Raw genomic sequence first — 16,899 nt, forward strand, 5'->3', positions numbered from 1 at the left:
TGTCATAGAGTGTTCTGCCGATGTTTTCCTCTAAGAGTTTGATAGTTTCTGGCCTTACATTTAGGTCTTTAATCCATTTTGAGCTTATTTTTGTGTATGGTGTTAGGGAGTGATCTAATCTCATACTTTTACATGTAGCTGTCCAGTTTTCCCAGCACCACTTATTGAATAGGCTGTCCTTTCTCCACTGTACAGTTCTGCCTCCTTTGTCAAAGATAAGGTGACCATATGTGCGTGGGTTTATCTCTGGGCTTTCTATCCTGTTCCATTGATCTATATTTCTGTTTTTGTGCCAGTACCATACTGTCTTGATTACTGTAGCTTTGTAGTATAGTCTGAAGTCAGGAAGCCTGATTCCTCCAGCTCCATTTTTCGTTCTCAAGGTTGCTTTGGCTATTCGGGGTCTTTTGTGTTTCCATAAAAATTGTGAGATTTTTTTTGTTCTAGTTCTGTGAAAAATGTCAGTGGTAGTTTCATAGGGATTGCATTGAATCTGTAGATTGCTTTGGGTAGTAGAGTCATTTTCACAATGTTGATTCTTCCAATCCAAGAACATGGTATATCTCTCCATCTATTTGTATCATCTTTAATTTCTTTCATCAGTGTCTTATAATTTTCTGCATACAGGTCTTTTGTCTCCTTAGGTAGGTTTATTCCTAGGTATTTTATTCTTTTTGTTGCAATGGTAAATGGGAGTGTTTTCTTGATTTCACTTTCAGATTTTTCATCCTTAGTGTATAGGAATGCCAGAGATTTCTGTGCATTAATTTTGTATCCTGCTACTTTACCAAATTCATTGATTAGCTCTAGTAGTTTTCTGGTAGCATCTTTAGGATTCTGTATGTATAGTATCATGTCATCTGCAAACAGTGACAGCTTTACTTCTTCTTTTCCGATTTGGATTCCTTTTATTTCCTTTTCTTCTCTGATTGCTGTGGCTAAAACTTCCAAACCTATGTTGAATAAGAGTGGTGAGAGTGGGCAACCTTGTCTTGTTCCTGATCTTAATGGAAATGCTTTCAGTTTTTCACCATTGAGGACGATGTTGGCTGTGGGTTTGTCATATATGGCCTTTATTATGTTGAGGAAAGTTCCCTCTATGCCTACTTTCTGCAGGGTTTTTATCATAAATGGGTGTTGAATTTTGTCAAAAGCTTTCTCTGCATCTATTGAGATGATCATATGGTTTTTCTCCTTCAATTTGTTAATATGGTGTATCACGTTGATTGATTTGTGTATATTGAAGAATCCTTGCATTCCTGGAATAAACCCCACTTGATCATGGTGTATGATCCGTTTAATGTGCTGTTGGATTCTGTTTGCTAGTATTTTGTTGAGGATCTTTGCATCTATGTTCATCAGTGATATTGGCCTGTAGTTTTCTTTCTTTGTGACATCCTTGTCTGGTTTTGGTATCAGGGTGATGGTGGCCTCGTAGAATGAGTTGGGGAGTGTTCCTCCCTCTGCTATATTTTGGAAGAGTCTGAGAAGGATAGGTGATAGCTCTTCTCTAAATGTTTGATAGAATTCGCCTGTGAAGCCATCTGGTCCTGGGTTTTTGCTTGTTGGAAGATTTTTAATCACAGTTTCAATTTCAGTGCTTGTGATTGGTCTGTTCATATTTTCTATTTCTTCCTGATTCAGTCTTGGCAGGTTGTGCCTTTCTAAGAATTTGTCCATTTCTTCCAGGTTGTCCATTTTATTGGCATAGAGTTGCTTGTAGTAATCTCTCATGATCTTTTGTATTTCTGCAGTGTCAGTCGTTACTTCTCCTTTTTCATTTCTAATTCTATTGATTTGAGTCTTCTCCCTTTTTTTCTTGATGAGTCTGGCTAATGGTTTATCAATTTTGTTTATCCTTTCAAAGAACCAGCTTTTAGTTTTATTGATCTTTGCTATCGTTTCCTTCATTTCTTTTTCATTTATTTCTGATCTGATTTTTATGATTTCTTTCCTCCTGCTAACTTTGGGGTTTTTTTGTTCTTCTTTCTCTAATTGCTTTAGGTGCAAGGTTAGGTTGTTTATTCGAGATGTTTCCTGTTTCTTAAGGTAAGATTGTATTGCTATAAACTTCCCTCTTAGAACTGTTTTTGCTGCATCCCATAGATTTTGAGTCATCGTGTCTCCATTGTCATTTGTTTCTAGGTATTTTTTGATTTCCCCTTTGATTTCTTCAGTGATCACTTCGTTATTAAGTAGTGTATTGTTTAGCCTCCATGTGTTTGTATTTTTTACAGATCTTCTCCTGTGATTGATATCGAGTCTCATAGCGTTGTGGTCGGAAAAGATACTTGATACAATTTCAATTTTCTTAAATTTACCAAGGCTTGATTTGTGACCCAAGATATGATCTATCCTGGAGAATGTTCCATGAGCACTTGAGAAAAATGTGTATTCTGTTGTTTTTGGATGGAATGTCCTATAAATATCAATTAACTCCATCTCATTTAATGTATCATTTAAAGCTTGTGTTTCCTTATTTATTTTCATTTTGGATGATCTGTCCATTGGTGAAAGTGGGGTGTTAAAGTCCCCTACTATGAATGTGTTACTGTCGATTTCCCCTTTTATGGTTGTCAGTATTTGCCTTATGTATTGAGGTGCACCTATGTTGGGTGCATAAATATTTACAATTGTTATATCTTCCTCTTGGATCGATCCCTTGATCATTATGTAGTGTCCTTCTTTGTCTCTTCTAATAGTCTTTGTTTTAAAGTCTATTTTGTCTGATATGAGAATTGCTACTCCAGCTTTCTTTTGGTTTCCATTTGCATGAAATACCTTTTTCCATCCCCTTACTTTCAGTCTGTATGTGTCTCTAGGTCTGAAGTGGGTCTCTTGTAGACAGCAAATATATGCGTCTTGTTTTTGTATCCATTCAGCCAATCTGTGTCTTTTGGTGGGAGCATTTAGTCCATTTACATTTAAGGTAATTATCGATATGTGTGTTCCCATTCCCATTTTCTTAATTGTTTTGGGTTTGTTATTGTAGGTCCTTTCCTTCTTTTGTGTTTCTTGCCTAGAGAAGTTCCTTTAGCAGTTGTTGTAGAGCTGGTTTGGTGGTGCTGAACTCTCTCAGCTTTTGCTTGTCTCTAAAGGTTTTAATTTCTCCATCAAATCTGAATGAGATCCTTGCTGGGTAGAGTAATCTTGGTTGCAGGTTTTTCTCCTTCAACACTTTCAATATGTCCTGCCACTCCCTTCTGGCTTGCAGAGTTTCTGCTGAAAGATCAGCTGTTAACCTTATGGGGATTCCCTTGTGTGTTATTTGTTGTTTTTCCCTTGCTGCTTTTAATATGTTTTCTTTGTACTTAATTTTTGACAGTTTGATTAATATGTGTCTTGGCATATTTTTCCTTGGATTTATCCTGTATGGGACTCTCTGTGCTTCCTGGACTTGATTAACTATTTCCTTTCCCATATTAGGGAAGTTTTCAACTATAATCTCTTCAAATATTTTCTCAGTCCCTTTCTTTTTCTCTTCTTCTTCTGGAACCCCTATAATTCGAATGTTGGTAGATTTAATGTTGTCCCAGAGGTCTCTGAGACTGTCCTCAGTTCTTTTCATTCTTTTTTCTTTATTCTGCTCTGCAGTAGTTATTTCCACTATTTTATCTTCCAGGTCACTTATCCGTTCTTCTGCCTCAGTTATTCTGCTATTGATCCCATCTAGAGTACTTTTAATTTCATTTATTGTGTTGTTCATCGTTGCTTGTTTCATCTTTAGTTCTTCTAGGTCCTTGTTAACTGATTCTTGCATTTTGTCCATTCTATTGTCCATTCTATCTCCAAGATTTCGGATCAACCTTACTATCATTATTCTGAATTCTTTTTCAGGTAGACTGCCTATTTCCTCTTCATTTGTTAGGTCTGATGGGTTTTTATCTTGCTCCTTCATCTGCGGTGTGTTTTTCTGTCTTTTCATTTTGCTTATCTTACTGTGTTTGGGGTCTCCTTTTTTGCAGGCTGAAGGTTCGTAGTTCCTGTTGTTTTTTGTGTCTGTCCCCAGTGGCTAAGGTTGGTTCAGTGGGTTGTGTAGGCTTCCTGGTGGAGGGTACTAGTGCCTGTGTTCTGGTGGATGAGGCTAGATCTTGTCTTTCTGGTGGGCAGGTCCACGTCTGGTGGTGTGTTTTGGGGTGTCTGTAGACTTATTATGATTTTGGGCCGCCTCTCTGCTAATGGGTGGGGTTGTGTTCCTGTCTTGCTAGTTGTTTGGCATAGGATGTCCAGCACTGTAGCTTGCTGGTCGTTGAGTGAAGCTGGGTGCTGGCGTTGAGATGGAGATCTCTCGGAAATTTTTGCTGTTTGATATTATGTGCAGCTGGGAGGTCTCTTGTGGATCAGTGTCCTGAAGTTGGCTCTCCCACCTCAGAGGCACAGCACTGACTCCTGGCTGCAGCACCAAGAGCCTTTCATCCACAGGGCTCCTTAATTTGGGATGATTCGTTGTCTATTCAGGTATTCCACAGATGCAGGGTATATCAAATTGATTGTGGAGCTTTAATCCGCTGCTTCTGAGGCTGCTGGGAGAGATTTCCCTTTCTCTTCTTTGTTCTCACAGTTCCCAGGGGCTCAGCTTTGGATTTAGCCCCGCCTGTGCGTGTAGGTCGCCGGAGGGCGTCTGTTCTTTGCTCAGACAGGACGGGGTTAAAGGAGCCGCTGATTCGGAGGCTCTGGCTCACTCAGGCCCGGGGGTAGGGAGGGGCACGGAGTGTGGGGCGGGCCTGCGGTGGCAGAGGCCGGCAAGACGTTGCAGCCTGAGGCGCGCCTGTGCATTCTCCCGGGGGAGTTGTCCCTGGATCCCGGGACCCTGGCAGTGGCGGGCTGCACAGGCTCCCCGGAAGGGCGTGTGGCTAGTGACCTGTGTTCGCACACAGGCCTCCCGGTGGCGGCAGCAGCGGCCCTAGCGTCTCATGTCTGTCTCTGGGCTCCGCACTTTTAGCCGCGGCTCGCGCCCGTCCCTGGAGCTCTCTCAAGCAGCGTTCTTAATCCCCTCTCCTCGTGCACCAGGAAACAAAGAGGGACGTAAAAGTCTCTTGCCTCTTCGGCAGTTCCAGACTTCTCCCCGGACTCTCTCTCGGCCAGCCGCGGTGCACTAACGCCCTGCAGGCTGTGTTCACGCCGCCAACCTCAGTCCTCTCCCGGCGCTCCGACAAAAGCCGGAGCCTCAGCTCCCAGTCCCGCCCGCCCCGGCGGGCGAGCAGACAAGCCTCTCGGCTGGCGAGTTCCGGTCGGCCCGATCCTCTGCGCTGGAATCTGGCCGCTTTGCCCTCCGCTCCCCTGTTGCTGTGCTCTCCTCCGCGGCTCCCAAGCTCCCCCACTCCGCCTCCCGAAGTCTCCACCCGCGAAGGGGCTTCCTAGTGTGTGGACACTTTTTCTCCTTCACAGCTCTCTCCCGCTGGTGCAGGACCCGTCCCTATCCTTTTGTCTCTGTTTAGTTTTTTCTTTTGCCCTACCCAGGTACGTGGGGGGTTTCTTGCCTTTTGGGAGGTCTGAGGTCTTCTGCCAGCGTTCAGTAGATGCTCTGTAGGAGTTGTTCCACGCGTAGATGTATTTCTGGTGTATCTGTGGGGAGGAACGTGATCTCCGCGTCTTACTCTTCCGCCATCTTCCCGGAAGTCTATAATTAAATATTTCTTACTCAAATTATTTTTGTGGATGCTACTGTAGTACAGAGTGGATATCTAGTCCTTTTATTGCTACAGTATTATGTGTTTCAATAACCAAATATAAATACAGGCTCATCTGATCTAATGGTTAATGTATTACAGATTAGAAAAATCTATTTTTTTTTCCTTTTGGATTCTAACCACTAGAAATAACACAAGTATCACATCAAAATGAAGCTGAGAATTTCAACTTTATTCATGAAGAGGCACTCGCCCAAATAACGACCCCAGTGCAGGGATCTCTGGTAGCGGCTGAAGTGGAGAACATGATTTAGCCACCTCCTCCCTCTTGCCTGGCAAGGGGAGTTTTCCTCTGGTCTTAGTTGTACTGAAAAGAGGCAGGAACTAAGGAAGACCTCTGTCCTTTCTTACTGATCCATAAAGCAAACAATGAGAATGAGAAAATGTACATCCTGTTCCCAAAATTTGAACTAGTAATTCCAGTCTCTAGTCATCATGAAAATAAGAGATCAATCAGAATTGTTTTTCAAAGTTCCATGGTGAGGAGTAAGGAGAGAGGGAGAAGAAGAGAGAAGGAAAGGGAGACAGAGAAAGAGAGAGAAAAACAAGGAGGAAGCGGAAGAGGGAGAAGGGGAGGGGGGAGGGGGAGGAGAAAAAACATGATGACTCAAAAATCCCGTTGTCTGAAAAAGAGAGTGGATTTTTCATCTGCGGAAATGAGGGGAAGGACATCAATGTTCTAAGGAACATCCACATTGGAATCACCTGGGGTGCTTCTTAGAAACTGAAGTTTTTGGTTAGTAAAGATGTATGGAATCAGTATCCCTGGGGTGATAGGGCAGCCATAGAATTTCCATTTAACAAGCAACCTGGGTGATCATTGTAAAATAAAGATTGAATATCATAAGCTAAGGGATACTGGAAAATATTAAGGAAAATCAAAAAAGTGCTCAAGTTATTTTGATATGGAAAAAGGAAAATTAAAAACTATTTATTTATTGAAATAAACATAATCAGAAAGTTTGCTTTTACACCTTTTAGGGATACAGTTTTACATTATTGTGGGACTTAAATGGAAATTTTGTATTTAATTATCCCAAACTTTATATTTCTCAATTATTTAAGAAACACTTGTTTGCTACTACAAAATATATAAACTGTCATTCAAAAATTCAAAGTAGTAATTTTCTTTGTTCACTCTCATAGAAAAGAATCAGAGATAAACTTACAGTTTTCTTTTGTTTGTTTTTTGGGGTTTTTTTACTTAGTAGAATTTATTTCTGGCTAACAGGTATATCAAATACATCTTTAAAAAATTTAATTTTCTCCAATCTTGCTATTGGTTATATATATGTTATATTTCTATATACTCATTTTTCATAATAAAATTTTCCAATTCTGTTAAAAAAATTTATATTTATTTTTACAGTTGTTAAGTGTTTACCAGTAACAGAACCAGAGAATGGGAAATTTTTCAGTGGTGCCCTGGACCCAGACCAAGTATATGTTTTTGGACAAGCAATACAGTTTGAATGTAATTCAGGCTACGTACTTGATGGACCTAAACAAATACATTGCTCAACAGATGGTATTTGGAGTGGAGAAAAACCGAAATGTGTAGGTAAGATACACTTACTGTTTGATTATTTGAATGAGTTTAGTTTTTTTCATGAAAATATGCCTTTCAAAACACTGTGCATCCTACAGAATCTGAGAAATACTAACTCACTAGCATTTATTCAGCACTTACTATTTCCCAGTAAGTGATCTAAGTTCTTTACACGTGTCATCTATTTTACCTTCCAAATGACTATGTGATTCATGTACTGTTTTCACCATTATTTTATAATTGAGGAATTCATGGTGCAAAGAAATTAAATCACATGTACAAAATTATCATGGCATATATGGTAGAGGTTAAGATTTAAACGTAGGTTATCTGACACTAAAGTCCATGCTCTTAACTATAATTAAATTGTAATTGACTCTTATGACTAACATAAAATCTTAAGCATTTCTGCTACAAGTTTAATATTAAAACTCCAGAATAGGTCGTTTTTTTATTTGAAAAACTATCATTATTTATTTCTATTGATGTGTCATGATAACATTGTGTTTTTGAATAACACTTCTAGGAAGTGCCCCTGTTTTATACTTGCACTGGGAGTTTAACATAAATATTGCTGAACTGAATTGAATCCACTAAATAAATCTTTGTCTTTAAAAAAAAGTTCCATAGTTAGCTAGAAGTTAGCATTTCTTTAGTTTCAATACTACTGACCTGTGCCTGATGGCCAATATGATGATTCTGGCTTTTGTAATAATATATTTTGGTCAATTTATTTAAAAGTACCATACTTCGTTTGACCAGTATTTCTTTGGCAGAAATTTCTGCCATATTTGTTTTTTAACATTATCTAAAATCCCCAAATTATTTACACTTTCTTAGTCTAGTCTCTCCTACAGTGAGATGAAGAGAGAAGCGTCCCTCTTCCTAGGAAGTCTTTTTTACAAAACTAGTTCTTCGAGTTAATAATGGCAAACGTATTTATATTCAGTGTAGCAATTACTGTATACTCTAGAGGTTCATGGATGGGACTTATTTCTTGCAATTAAATTTCTGTGGTTAGTTAAACCTTTCTGGAATGACTGATGCAGAAGATAAGTCTTAAAGGAAGAATGAGAATCTTTCAGATGAAGCTGAGGAGGGCAAAAGCAAACCAGTCAGAAGTAGTTAGTGGAGAGGAAGGGACAATGGCCTTGAGGCCTCTTTGAGCATGAAGCTCCCCTATTCCCACTGTTCTCAGGGGCCTTAACTTAGAATGCAGGCAGGGAAGAAGTTAGTGATGGAGTGAAGATTGGCAGTCCAAGGTTCTGCGGGGCTACATACACCATGCTGAAGAATTAGGCTTTTATACAGACTGAATTGGGAATCAATGAAGCATTTTAAATGGAACAATAAAGTGACAAGAAGAAAAGATCATTAAGTTACAAACAGGAAAAAAAGATTAAGATGAAGGGAGAATAAGATCTGGGAAATTAATCACTGTTGCTGGAGTCCCAGAGAAAAATTTTGGAGTGACGATAGTGTGAAAGATGATGGCCAGCTCTTTATTTTTTTTTTTGGATGGAAAACTTGGATGGATAGCAAAACCACACAAGCTGATCAGTTGCTTTTTGGAGATGTAATAACAATGAGATATATTAATTTCTTTGACAAACTGTTTTGTCAATAATTACTCTATTATCAATAACTAAAAAAATATGTAATTTTTACAGGTCACTCAGTGAAAATACATATCACATTAAACCTATTTCATTTTTTCTTTTTTTTTTTTTTTTTTGCGGTACACGGGCCTCTCACTGCTGTGGTCTCTCCCATTGCGGAGCACAGGCTCCGGATGCGCAGGCTCAGCAGCCATGGCCCACGGGCCCAGCCGCTCCGCGGCACGTGGGATCTTCCCAGACCGGGGCACGCACCCGTGTCCCCTGCATCGGAAGGCCGACTCTCAACCACTGCGCCACCAGGGAAGCCCTAAACCTATTTCTGTATTCAATTTTATATATACAGTTGATGAATGTTACTGGCCACTATTTATTTCAAGAGGACTAATTTGTCCCCAAACTAAATAAATTAGCAACATGATTTAAATCAGAATTTTTACTTACTTCAAAAATGAATGTTAAGAACAACCGATAAATTATTCACCAAGCATTCAAGTCAAAACAGGACTTTTGTTTAGTTGTCTGATTTACCTAATGGAAACAAGAGTTGTATCTTTATATAATTATGTTTGGGACACAGTCCTTTAATATATAACAAACCTGTTGGAATTTAATCCCTTTTCTTTAGAAATTTCCTGCAAACAACCAACCATTTTAAATGGTTATCCTATATCTCAGAAGGAAATTTATAAGACAAATGAACGAGTTCAATATAAATGTGCAAGAGGTTTCGGATATGGGGAAAGAGGAGATGCCGTATGCACTGAATTTGGATGGACCCCAGTTCCTTCATGTAAAGGTAATGCTATGTTTCTCTTCTATATCTTTTGCTGTATATTTTTACCAGTTGTTTTAATTCATATACTCCTTCTGGTTAAGCAGTTTATTTTTTCTCACAATGGAGTGTTAATGTTTATAGGAATCAACTATTACAGAGACATAACATTTTATGTGTGCAAGGCCTGTTTTGAGATCAATTGGTGTGATTCTCTCACTCTGAAGATACACATAAACAGGACCAGAAAAGTTCAATAGCTCATTCAATCTTTGGTCTATGGTCACAAAGCAAATCTAGAGCAGAGCCAGGACTGTAACAGGTTTTCCAATCCCCAGGTATATATACCTCTCAAATAATTAGAGTCCTCTCATAAAGCCCAACATTTCACTTTAAAAAGTAAATTCTATTAATACCAGATGAGGTAATCCTCCATGGATAATGGAATTAAGTAGAAGAAACTGGAGATTTCATTAAGCACAGGCTTCATATGAATCAACTGTGGTGATGGCGCTGAAAACAGCTCCTCTTTCAGGCTTCGTAAGGGAAGGATGTTACCCAGACTCAAAGAGTTCATTTCAACTGTGCTCTTTGCCCACCAGAAATTATGTCTGCTTTTTTGTTTTCTGCTTAGCCTACCTCATTTAGAAAGGGATAGTTTCAACTATCATGGCTTAGAAGAGAAAAATATATCAATAAATAGTTGAGGAATGTAAGAAGTCATAAGAAGAGCAGGCAGATACAGCTATAGCATGGTAATAACAGTGTTGAGTTACTTGCAAACACTTGTGAAAAGGAAGGAGTTAGCTTTTGATGAGGGCTGCTTCACCGAGTAAAACAAGTAACAGTATCGTCACACATGACATCCGAGACAAGTGACTTCCTAAGAGGGTGACTTTTACAGGTATTGCCACACTGTGATCTTCACCTCTTAATAGCCCTCTGAACTTTAAATCATGCTATTCGTAATAACATATATAAACCTTGCTTTGGTGATCCTCTTTTACAAAAACTACAGATAGCTTTTGAGCTGATTTTATTCTTAAAAAAATTTAGTTGAGCCCACAAGCAGCTCCTTGGAAAATACATCCTCCTGAATGACCTTCACTTTCAAGCATTGTTAAGAAAATATTTAGAAAGAAGTTAATGAACACAAGACAGCGATAACTGTTACCGAACCAAAACTTGGGTCTGCTCCCCTGCACACAGGAGAGCTAATCTACTGACACCAGGCTGTGGTGAAGGGAAGTGCAGCATTTATTGTAAGGCACCCAGCAAGGGGTCCAGGGCAGCTAGTGCTCAAAAAGCCCAGCTTCCCCGATGGGTTTCAGCAAAGCATTTTTAAAGGCCGGGTGAGGGAGAGGTGTCTCAGGGTATGTGATCAGCTCCTGCTGATCAATCAGGAGAATTGCTGATCATAACCAATCAGTTATCTGATTGGTTGATGGTGAGGTAACAGGGCAGTGTCACAGGGGTTAACATCATCAGTCCTCAGGCTCCAGGCATGGGGACTACATGCTCATGGTCATCAAGTAGTTAACATCTTCCATTTGGTGGGGTTTTCAAATGTGGAAAACAACTCAGGAAATGTGCATCAGATACTATTATCTAGGAAGTTCAGAGAGGAACTACAGCAGATGATATGGGGGAGGGGTCTGTCCCAGGAAGGCCCCACAGGGTCCTGCTCGGTTACACAACCATATGAGATCTGTGTGAGGCTGATGCTGTGTGGAGTCCAGCTGTTTATCTCCATGGCATTCGTGGCTCCTGAGCAAAGAAGGTGGAGGCACAAGTTCTCTGGTGTCAAACTCTGCCATATATGCTACTTCCAGAGCCCCTCTTCTATCCATCCAATCACCAAAATAGAGCTTATAAACCACTTATTTTATATCAGGACTCTTGTCCTGTATTGAGGATAAACATTAGAATAAAGTTTCAATGAATTCCAGGTTCCGATGAATTCAAAGTAAAGCTTCAGGAATTCAATTTTACTTGGACATAGGACTCAGGATAACATGATGTAGAAGTTATTGAATTATTCCTTTTTCTTGGTCACTTACCTACCTACTTAAAACTCCTCCTTAGAACAGATCCGTTTTAGTAGTGGGAAATCTCTTTTTTTTCCCACAGTGTTACTACAATTTCTAGGCTTACTTCTCTTAAAACTAGACTCCTTTACACACACACATTAAAGAATCCACATTTATAAGACATTTTCCTTTTAAAAGTTCATTTTCCCAGTCACAAGTCATAACCTAAAAATTCAAGACTGTATGCTTTAAGGTCCTGCTTTCTTTAGCGAGAGAGATACCAGGATTAGGATTGGTACTCTCTCTTTTACAAGATAATTTGCTAAAGATCAATAAAAGTAAAGAGTGGTTCACCCCAAATTAGATAAGCATGCTCTGTCTCTTAAAGATGCTTCATTTTATTAAAATGCAGTTTACATGAACTAGATATAGAGAAGTCTTTTATTAAAAGAAACTCCACTCTCTTACCTCAGCTAATGACACAAATACCTCTCCCTATTTTCATGGTACATTGGAAGGATCTACCTGCTGATAATGATAAATTCCAGATCTACATATCTTATTTTGTAGAACTCTACAAGAAATTTGGAATTAAGTCATAAAAGTAAATTTAAATAAAATAGTCTAGGATAAAACACTTAAATTGTCTTCTATCTGGTCTATGATTTGTACGTGTCAGGGGTTTTATTTGAGGGTGATTTGTCCAAACTTTGGTCTCTGTATCCAATAAGGGATAGTCTCTGACAACAAGTCACTCACAGGAATAAATAAAAGTACCAAGACCTGTTAAATAAAAGCCACCTTTGATGCAAATTTCTCTGTTCCCTGTACAGACTGGATTTTTTACGATTCACAACAGAGTGTTAACCTTGAATTAATTATTCTTATTTCAAGTGCTTAATGGTTGCTTCTAAAAGTAGAAAAAATTTGGCCTTACATATTCAGACAGTCTCAAATATTATTATTATTATTATTATTTTAATAGAAGCACCTACCTAGGCTAACTTCTCTTAAACATTGCCCTGGCAATGTTTTAATAACATTATTTATTTTAATGGAGATCATGATTATTTTAATGGAGATCCCTAGAAGTTCTTCTACTCTTAATTAATTTAACAAAATCTCCCAATATTATTTAGTAGGTATCTTAGTGAAACACGTTTATTTATGTATTGTGACTTTTGAGTTCAAACTTTGGTACTAAGTTCAGCTGTAGCATGAAGTAAAAACTAAGACATGGGGCTTCCCTGGTGGCGCAGTGGTTGAGAGTCTGCCTGCCGATGCAGGGGACACGGGTTCGTGCCCCGGTCCGGGAGGATCCCACATGCCGCGGAGCAGCTGGGCCCGTGAGCCATGGCCACTGAGCCTGCGCGTCCGGAGCCTGTGCTCCGCAACAGGAGAGGTCACAACAGTGAGAGGCCCACGTACCGCAAAAAAAAGAAAACAAACAAAACTAAGACATGTAAACTGGACTTCACTGCGTATATGAAAATATGATAGATATAGCAGAATGAAGTGAAAGAGAAAAAACAGAAAAGAATAAATGAACACATTCAAGGTTCATTTGAAGTTAGTGTTAATTAGTGAAGATCTGTTTCACATAAAACTTGTGTTTAGGTGATCACATGTAATTTCTATTATTTCTAATATAATTGTTGCTAATAAATATATTATCATGTTAGCAACAGAGGCATACTGAAGCTTATCTGGCAGAATGGAATATAAATTTAAGACCAATTAGGAGACTACTGTACTACCTCTAAGAGCTGACCATACACAGTGGAGGTGTCTTATGAAAGGGAGGAGATATATAAGCAATAATACCAACTTTATAGAATATGGTGTTTGACTGAATTTTGAAGTGATGTGGAGGAAGGAATATAGGGGTAAATTTCCAGGCTTCTGTCATGAGGTTCTTGTGTCACAAATTCCAATGTTATATACAGGAAGAAAAGCATATACTGAAAGAAGGATGATGATTTAGTTTGATATATGATAAGCTGAGTATGCTTTTGAGTTTTACATATGGACCTGTCCAATGTGAGCTGCAACTGGATATATAGACTGAAGAATTTATTAGCATAACAGGGAAGCTTTTTGTCATGGACAAGTCTTGAATTACACAGAGAATATGATGAGGAAAACAACAAAATCAAGGACAAATACTCATGTAGATCCAAGTACAAGGCATCTCTCTTCATTCATACAACACTTACAGGGTCTTCAGGGAAGATGTTTCTGGCGTGGTGATAAGCATCGCTATGAAGATTTAGAGGAGAATTGTTCAAGACACAAGGAGCAGAAAGTGCAAATGATAGGCATAAGCTTGGCATGTGTGAAAACCAGACCGAAGGCTAGTGTGGTGGTAGCACAGAAAATAAGTAGGAAAGTGGTAGGGGATGCGATTGGAAAAGTAGGCTGGGCCTAAGAATTAAGTGGAGTGGTGGAAGAAGAGGAGTAACTATAAGTAAACTAAACAAAATTAAATCGTGTTGTTCAGACAAAGGTAAGGAGAAGTAGGACATACAAAGGTAATGCACTGGGGAACTTCAAGAAGTCGGTGATCAGCAGTGTCAAATATTACAGAGTTTAGCTAATAATATACACCAGACACTGTAATATGTGGAATACAAAGATTTTTGAATTTGGAAATTGGAGGATATTGGTGACTTCTGTCAGAGCAATGTCAGCACAATGGTGGTGTGAGAAGCCAGATGGAAACAGGTTGAAGAATAAATGGGAGGAGGAATAGAATACCTTAGTGTAGTGTAAGTGTCTGCGACATTAAACTTTTGATTGCCAAGGCATACTTTTTTTTTTTTTTTTTTTTTTTTGTGGTACGCGGGCCTCTCACTATTGTGGCCTCTCCTGTTGGGAGCACAGGCTCCGGACACGCAGGCTCAGCGGCCATGGCTCACGGGCCCAGCTGCTCCGCGGCATGTGGGATCTGCCCGGACCGGGGCACGAACCCGTGTCCCCTGCATCGGCAGGCGGACTCTCAACCACTGCGCCACCAGGGAAGCCCTCTATGTTCTTCCTTTAATCACTGCAGCTGTGGGGAAGAGAACACAAAAATTCACACAATGACTGTTACAGTCACAATGACTGTTCCTCCCTAAAGGAAAACATATTACTTCCATATTCATTTCGTTGTCCTATGCAAGCCATGTGTTTATGTCTACTTCAAAGGGGCAGGGGTATACTAGCCAACCAAGCGTCTGGAGGGAGGAGACTCAGAATATTTGTAAATAGTACTTGTGAGAATGACAGAAGCTGAGGAACTTGCAGAAAGTAGAAAGAATAGCTGAAGTGATATACCAAGAATCCATTGCCAGGTATGGAATATCATGAAGCATGTGTTGGCTTTGGAGAAAGAGGATTCAAGAATCCAGGGGGCACAAATACATTAGATGAGAAATACAATGGAGGGAAATATGAGTGATACAGCAGGAAGGGTATGAGGCTGTGCTCATTTTAATGACATTTTGTGCTGTACTAAGAACAAATAACATCCACTTTTATATTTTTATATGCTTGATTATTCTTAATGGATAGTTATTTCTATATTGTACACATATCTTTTTTCTTTTCAGAAATAACATGTGATCCTCCTTATATTCCAAATGGTATTTACACACCTCAATTAGCCAAATACAGAGGTGAATATAAAATCACTTATGAGTGTAAAAGTGGCTTTGCTCCTGCGATCCAGGGAAATGTTGCAACATGCACCAGCCAGGGCTGGTCACCTGCTCCAAGATGTTCCTGTAAGTTTCACTCACATCTTGACCTACTTCTTAATTCTGAAGTTTCTATCTCTTAAACACACAAAAATGGGGACAGAATAAATCCAAGTATTTGCCCTACTTTGTTTGCAAAGTAGAGGTTTTAGAGGCATTCTTCGCTTTTCAAAGTAGACAGTTCTAAGGAGGAATAAAAACATTTTTGTAAACTAAAAACTCTTTAAATTTTTTGCTACTCAAAGTTAAATATATGTCTGTGTGTATGAATATATAATTCTCGAATATAATTCTAATATCTGAACTAAAACATTGAGTAAGACTTACATCACCTAACACCTAGTATATTAGTTATCTAGTGCTGTGTAAAAATATTCTCCCAAAACATATGGGCTTAAAACAACACACCTTTATATTCTTAGAGCTCCTATGGGTCAGGAATTAGGAAGTGGCTTAGTTGGCTAGCTCTGAATCACACTTCTTGGGTTGCAGTCGGGGTGCTGGCCTGGGCTGCAAGTCACCTGATGGCTCATTTGCTTCCTAGGCTCTCTCACCTGGCTTTGGGCGGGAAGCCTCAATACCTTACCACATGGGCATCTCCACAGATTGCTTGAGAGGAAGCTATCTTTCCCCAGAGCTAGTGATCCCAGAGAGAGCAGGAAGTTTCCATACCATTTATGACCTGGTCACACACTGTCACCGTCACTTCAGCCATATGTATTCTTTAGAAGTGAGTCACTAAGTCCAGCACATTCAAGTGTGGGGAATTAGGCTCTAATTTTGGGAGGGAAGAATGTACAAGACATTGTGGAATTTTCTAAAACTATCACATTTAGAAAAATGTCACTCAACTGAACAGAGTATTTTATTTCTAGGGATGCTTCCTTTACCTTTTTTCAAGTGTTTTCTGTCTCTACAATCATATTCTTTTTCTTTATACATCACAGTTTATTGTAAAGATGCACTACAGTTAAACTCGATCTTGCATGAAAGAAAAATGTAATGATACAAATAATAGATCAGTGACCTCAATATTAATTCCAGGCATAAGTCCAAAATGATTTTTCAAAGTATGAGTCCCTTAAAAAGGAAGCTATTATCAGTATGAAACAGATTTCAATGTGCATAAGAAATATAAGAGAAATATTTAATCATGTTAAAGTTTGGTTTATGAATATGGCAGATGAGCCTGACTGTACCTCAACAAGTTTATCCCACAAGGGAACTTCCGAAGTTCTTGCGGACAAGATGGGGAAATTGACCAATTAGATGGTTTATCAGATATTCATAATTTCATTAAATAAGCCTATCTGATTATCAGATTCAGGACTGTGTTCTCAGGCCTGCTCCATTCCTCTAGTTTAATGGTGTAGAGGAGATGCAGTACAAGTTCACCGCTGGAATGATACAGGGGTGCTGAAAGAGAATCTGCATTAGGACAGATTCATCACTCAGAAAGACTCCCATGTGTGAGGTTGGATCTAATAACATGAAGTTTA

At 39.2% G+C, this 16,899-nt stretch overlaps 1 protein-coding gene across 3 annotated transcripts in view; it reads left to right on the plus strand.

Moving 5' to 3' along the window:
* The window catches only part of LOC137220140 (complement factor H-like), a 131,880-nt gene that overhangs the window by 46,282 nt on the left and 68,699 nt on the right, over positions 1-16,899 (plus strand). For all 3 annotated transcript variants that reach the window (XM_067729783.1, XM_067729781.1, XM_067729782.1), the window contains exons 8-10: positions 7,060-7,251; positions 9,484-9,654; positions 15,254-15,427. In XM_067729783.1, coding sequence (XP_067585884.1) covers positions 7,060-7,251; positions 9,484-9,654; positions 15,254-15,427 — 537 coding nt within the window. The remainder of the gene's footprint in view (positions 1-7,059; positions 7,252-9,483; positions 9,655-15,253; positions 15,428-16,899) is intronic.

Source organism: Pseudorca crassidens, chromosome 2, assembly GCF_039906515.1.
Source record: "Pseudorca crassidens isolate mPseCra1 chromosome 2, mPseCra1.hap1, whole genome shotgun sequence".
Classification (NCBI taxonomy): Eukaryota; Metazoa; Chordata; class Mammalia; order Artiodactyla; family Delphinidae; genus Pseudorca; species Pseudorca crassidens.